Genomic DNA, 5309 nt, shown 5'->3' with positions numbered 1-5309 from the left:
GACTTAATTATTTCTTCCGTTCTAAATTAAAATGACACATTAATTAAGAAAAATAATTAATGACATGACTAGTTTACCATAGTATATCTATTAAAAAATATTTATATTTTAATTTTTTTTAAAAAAAAGTAATTAGTAAAAAGGGTAAAATATGTTGAAAAAAATTATCTCTTTTTGATTAATAAAAAAAAGATAAGTAACGCAAAGAATTAAATTAAAAAATTTAAAATAAATAATTTGGGACAAAGAAAATATTTAATTATAAAGTCAAAAATCAAAATGTCTTATCAATTAAATTTCAAATTTTAAGTTGCTGTTTGGGCGTGTAAGGCTTATCTATGGGCAACATTTTGTTGTTTGACAAGTGTCGGTAATTAGTTGGGGGTGGGACGTAAGTTTCTGTAACCTTAGCTGTCATAAAGTCCCCAAAAATTAAATATTAATTTATATCCACACATTATCTTCTTCTATATGCCCACAATATATATATATATATATATATATATAAATGCCTTCCAAAAATTCACTAACAATCCCATGTCTTGTTTTGCATGTGCCTATATATAAAAAAGAAGATAAGACCAAAGTTTTTGCTATATCTCACACATTGTTATTTGTTATTTTATGAAATCTTGTTTGTTCAATTTCAAGAAATTTGGTCACATGGAGAAGATTACTAATCAAGATCAGCATGAATTATGGATGATAGATGAAGGCAATGAATTAGATCAAAATGGTGAGATATGTGATAATAATATGATTAGCCATTCATCTTCATCATCAGTTACATCATCTATTGGTGAAGGATCTTCATCCATCTCTAATGGATCTTGTTCATCTTCACTAGACACAACAGATGATGCATCTTCATCACCCTCTTCTTGTTCACCTAATTCTGATGGAGCTTTGTATGACTTATCATCCCTCATGTCACAATTACCCATTAAGTAAGTACTTCCTCTTTTGATTTTATATCACGATTTTGATTTGACACAGAAATGATGAATCTTGATATAAAAGCTTATACTTTTTTTTTTTTTTGATGTTATGAATTGCAGGAGGGGACTATCAAAGTTTTATCAAGGCAAATCACAGTCTTTTACATCTTTATCAAGAGTGACAAGTTTAGAAGATCTTGCTAAAAAGGAATCACCTTATAAAAGGAGAATGAAGTCTTGCAAGAGCTATGGTGGTGGATTGGATTCGTACAAATCGTATACTCTTCCCAAGGCAACTATATTGAAGAAAGCCTCAAAGAGTTCATCATTTTCAGCATCTTTTACTAATGGAAAGGCAAGTTTTATCAGCAGGAGCAGACCCCCTCTAGTTCCTGTGCTTGAACAACATAGGATCTAGTGTACTAGAGAGAGGAGCAGACCCCCTCTAGTTCCTGTGCTTGAACAACATAGGATCTAGTGTACTAGAGAGTAAATAAGGAGAGGGTAGTATTTATTCAAAGAATGAAAGAGAGATCTAGAGAGTTAAGAGAGTTGTGTATACTTCAATTTTGGATATGGATATGTTATTGCAGGAGTATATATTGTTTGCCCTTGCAAGTTCAATGGAAACTGAAAAAAAAAAAAAAAAGTGATGATAAACTCTTGCTGTTTTAATTTTGTTTAATTGCTTGCAGATAACAAACTACTCTCTGATTCTGCAAAATATTCATATTAAGGAAGAGCGATCAGGGAAAGTGAATTTCTCCATTGAAAGTTGAGATCGACCATTTCCTACAAGATACAATTCTTATGCATTTGCACTACTACATAATTCCTAGAATTTGATCTGAAAAAAGACTAAAGAATATGAAAGAACGGAGATTCTGTTTCCACTAGACAAACAGAACTCCCGCAGTAGATTATTCATTCAAGGAGACATGCCAACACGATCTCGAATTCGACTTGATCTTCTAACTGGAGTTGTCAATACCACTTTCTTGACCTCTTCTCCATCTTTCTCCACCTGCTTTCAGTAGCAAACAGTTAAAGATTGTATAAGAAAGGAAGGGGACATTAGAATTAGTGAACTGAACTTTGGAGAAAAAGGACTTAAATTTTGCAGCATACCTTTTTCTTCAAGATCTTCTTTTCAGCTGTGAAGCTTCCATGCGATGGAGAATCAGCTATAGAATGTTCTTCCACAGCAGATGGCAATAAAACACTTCTAGATAAATTAGTGTTTCCTTCTGCTGCTTCAGTCTTGATGTTTTTCCTAACACAGCTTCTAAGGGAACTGCTAACTTCTCCAACCATTATTTCACCTAGTAGTTCAATCTTTGGTGCACTGATGTAGCTGATCTCCTTCGATGCTTCTTGCTTTGGTCCACACAAAGATGAAGCTTGTGTGATGGATCCAATGGCAGGTGTTCTCTCAGGGTGAGAGTTCCTGTGATTTTCTGAGGGATCATCCAGTGGTTCTGGCAGAGCTGAAACCTTTACAGAAGTTTCAGTTTTCCTCTCTGAGAGTTCTCCTTCAACACTAGCAATAACCGTGTTGTTGGGTACTTCAGCTTGAGGAGCTTCAATAGAAGCTTTTGGTTTCCTTGTAAAAAGGATGGTGACCACCAAAAGCACTGAAGCTGCTGAAACTCCAATGATAATAGCAGCGTTCCCCGGTCCTTTCTCTGCGACTAATTCAGTGTCAAGATTGCTGATTTCAACTTCTGTTTCAATTTCTTCAGCTCCTCCTGATGCTGTCTCTGATGTTTCTACTTCTCCAGTTCGTTCATGTGAGATTTTCTCGACCTGCTCAACCTTGTCGTCATAGTTGGAGCTTGAAATGTCATCAAGCAATACTGCAAAGTTCTCTTGCTCGGGGTTTTTCTTCTCAAGAGACTCATCCCTCTGCAGCTGCTCATCAAGACCTTCAACTTCTTCCACATCAATTTCATTGGAATTAGTAACTTCACCAGCAGCTGTTATCATGGTTTCATCCTCTTCATCACCACGTACAACATCATTCTGAGCGACTTCGACCTCCATGCTGTTCTGGTCAATATCCTTATCTGCACTCTGTCCTTCCTGTGGCTCAGTTGTTTTTTCCATTTCAGCACTTCCAACTTGCAACGACTCCACAATATCTTCGATATATTCATAAACCGCATTATTCAGTTCATAACTACTTTGAGAATCTTCCAGATGATCCACGTATGCACTTTCACTCCCGTAAATTTCATGGAAAACAGCTTCAAAGATGTTCTTCCGAATCATATCGCCAGAACCTGAACTCACCACGGAGTTTGTGGAAGATAAATTTGAACACGACATAAAGAAAACAACCAATAAAAGCAGAATCTTGAAGAGCCCTTTCAGACGCCATTCACCGTCCACATCCTCTTCCATTTCTTCATCATCATCTTCAACACTATCCGCCACACCTTCATCATTCTCCAGCTCCAGGTTATGTTCTTCTGGCAGTTTTGAGGGATCTCGAGCTTGCTGCAATGACCCTTCATTATCATCCTGGAGATCAAGAAAGGTCCCACGACCCTCTTCCATTTCTTCATCATCACCTTCAACACTATCCGCCACACCTTCATCATTCTCCAGCTCCAGGTTATGTTCTTCTGGCAGTTTTGAGGGATCTCGAGCTTGCTGCAATGACCCTTCATTATCATCCTGAAGATTAAGAAAGGTCCCACGATGCCTATTTGGCTTGTAGCGGAGATACTTAGGCCTGGGGCCAAGGTCATTAGTAAGAGGGTCATAGGGCCTATAGTAGGAATCAACAACAGAGGTATTTTCTTGATCATTTTCAGATTCAGAGGATCGACGCGAAATTGAATTTAGGGGACTAGTTTTAGACCCAAGATTTGAGGCTTTGTGTGGAGGAAGGCTGTTACAAGAGCTGGAAATTTCATTCCTTTCTGCCAAAATTTTCTTCCTAATTGAAGCTTTGGAAGATGCAGATATGGTGGGTGACATGAAATTCTTGGTCATGGGTTTCTGCTTTTGTGGCTTCTCATTTTCATTCGTTTCTCTTGAACCTGCTAGTAGAAAAAAGAATCGCTATCAACAATATATGATGAATACACAGCTAATATAAATTCTTGTATTACAATAGTTTCTTTCAATAATCATATCTTATTCTTTCACAGTGAATACAAGATATTATGGGGGCTAAGCCTTTCCAAATATGATAATAAGTTTGACAAAGGCATCAAACAACAACAAGAACAATAATATTCCCAATGTTATCCGATTGGGGTCTAAGGAGTGTATAGTATGCACAGACCTTAGCTCTACATCGTGGAGGTAGAAAGCACATCAACAACAACAACATACCAAGTCAAATCCCATGAGTGAGGTCAGAGGAGGGTAAAGTGTACACAGATCTTACCACTAAAAACCTTACCACAAAGTGTGGGCTTAGGGAGGGTTGTTTCTGAAAGACCCTCGGGCTCAAGTGCAGCAAATCCAGATACATACATACTATACATGACCCTCGGAAGGAAACAATGAGGAAAATATAGCAACAAACAAGGAGCAGTGCAAAGTCTAGGAAAGCAACAAACTAGTGCGATAATCAAACACCATAAACAACCGACTGAGATGGATATAACAGGCATGGATCAAATCCACCTCAACGCGAGTCCTAAACTACTAACATCAAACAGAGAAATTCAAAAAAAAAAAAAAAAGTTCATAGGGTTTCAAGAATCCAAATTTAAGTAGTGTAAATTTTCGTGATTAAGGTGACAACAACATACCAGAAAGCGAAGGATCTGGAACTGCAGAAGGCTTAGGAGAGCTCAATGGTGAAGTTCCTTTCCGTAGTGTTATATCCATGTTTCTTGAAGCTTGTTTACGCATTTTCACACAAGAAATCAAATATGAATTTCTTCTGATTTCAGAAATCGCTCTACTTTTTCTTTCTTTTTCCACCCTTTTCTGTGTCTCCTCGCTTTTTCAAAGTTTTGGTAATATATGAACTGTGAGGGGAGTAACTAAATACTGAGGAATGGAAGGAAATGAAGAAGATGACCGTTAGAGTAGGCGGCCTAACGATTTTTAAATCTGCAATTTCAGAAATATGACCGTTGGGGCATGTGGGCTGACAGCGCTATTTCGTATGGAAATTCACAGGCCCACCAGCTGAGCAGATGGCCCAAATGCAGACTGAGTTGGGCTCTGGGCAACCCAGATTTAGCGCTTAATGCCTCAGCCAATATTTCCTATTGGGCTTCATCCAGAAAATATTTCGTTTGTCTAAGCCCATGTTCTACTTCGTCTGAGGTAGTAGTATTATGGACTGCGTATATTTTACCCTTGCTAGACTAGACCCCCACTTCATGAAAATACAGGTAGTAA

At 37.5% G+C, this 5309-nt stretch overlaps 2 protein-coding genes across 6 annotated transcripts; one reads left to right on the top strand and one right to left on the bottom strand.

Moving 5' to 3' along the window:
- Positions 1 to 513: 513 nt before the first annotated feature.
- LOC107861783 (protein OXIDATIVE STRESS 3 LIKE 2) lies at positions 514 to 1598 on the top strand. Of its 2 annotated transcripts, XM_047410143.1 has the most exons (3): positions 514 to 947; positions 1059 to 1345; positions 1406 to 1598. In XM_047410143.1, exons 1-3 carry the CDS (start codon positions 625 to 627, stop codon positions 1414 to 1416), a joined length of 621 nt encoding a protein of 206 aa, XP_047266099.1. In that variant the 5' UTR covers positions 514 to 624; the 3' UTR covers positions 1417 to 1598. The 2 variants fall into 2 exon arrangements, with proteins under 2 accessions (XP_047266099.1, XP_016562637.2); XM_016707151.2 differs by having other exon boundaries at positions 1059 to 1598.
- An 86-nt stretch (positions 1599 to 1684) lies between these two features.
- Positions 1685 to 5037, bottom strand: LOC107861782. 4 transcript variants are annotated; one of them, XM_047410141.1, is made up of 4 exons: positions 4709 to 4962; positions 3512 to 3988; positions 2067 to 3355; positions 1685 to 1962 (listed from the first exon to the last, which is right to left on the bottom strand). In XM_047410141.1, the coding sequence occupies exons 1-4, from the start codon at positions 4809 to 4811 to the stop codon at positions 1867 to 1869; spliced, it is 1965 nt and encodes a 654-aa protein (XP_047266097.1). In that variant the 5' UTR covers positions 4812 to 4962; the 3' UTR covers positions 1685 to 1866. The 4 variants fall into 4 exon arrangements, with proteins under 4 accessions (XP_047266097.1, XP_047266098.1, XP_016562635.2 ...); XM_047410142.1 differs by having other exon boundaries at positions 2067 to 3427; positions 3584 to 3988; XM_016707149.2 differs by having other exon boundaries at positions 2067 to 3988; positions 4709 to 5037.
- Positions 5038 to 5309: the final 272 nt, after the last annotated feature.

Source organism: Capsicum annuum, chromosome 3, assembly GCF_002878395.1.
Source record: "Capsicum annuum cultivar UCD-10X-F1 chromosome 3, UCD10Xv1.1, whole genome shotgun sequence".
Classification (NCBI taxonomy): domain Eukaryota; kingdom Viridiplantae; phylum Streptophyta; class Magnoliopsida; order Solanales; family Solanaceae; genus Capsicum; species Capsicum annuum.
The sequence above is the reverse complement of the archived record's forward strand: the minus strand, read 5'-3'. Positions and strand labels throughout refer to the sequence as shown.

What these genes read in the sequence shown, in the direction of transcription:
- LOC107861783 (XM_047410143.1), top strand. Translation starts at nt 625, where the DNA reads ATGAAATCTTGTTTGTTCAATTTCAAGAAATTTGGTCACATGGAGAAG. An exon ending in ATGTCACAATTACCCATTAA is followed by an intron (nt 948 to 1,058) that starts GTAAGTACTTCC and finishes TATGAATTGCAG; the next exon opens with GAGGGGACTATCAAAGTTTT.
- LOC107861782 (XM_016707149.2), bottom strand. Translation starts at nt 4,811, where the DNA reads ATGCGTAAACAAGCTTCAAGAAACATGGATATAACACTACGGAAAGGA. An exon ending in TCCAGATCCTTCGCTTTCTG is followed by an intron (nt 3,989 to 4,708) that starts GTATGTTGTTGT and finishes TTTTTCTACTAG; the next exon opens with CAGGTTCAAGAGAAACGAAT. An exon ending in AGAAGATCTTGAAGAAAAAG is followed by an intron (nt 1,963 to 2,066) that starts GTATGCTGCAAA and finishes TACTGAAAGCAG; the next exon opens with GTGGAGAAAGATGGAGAAGA.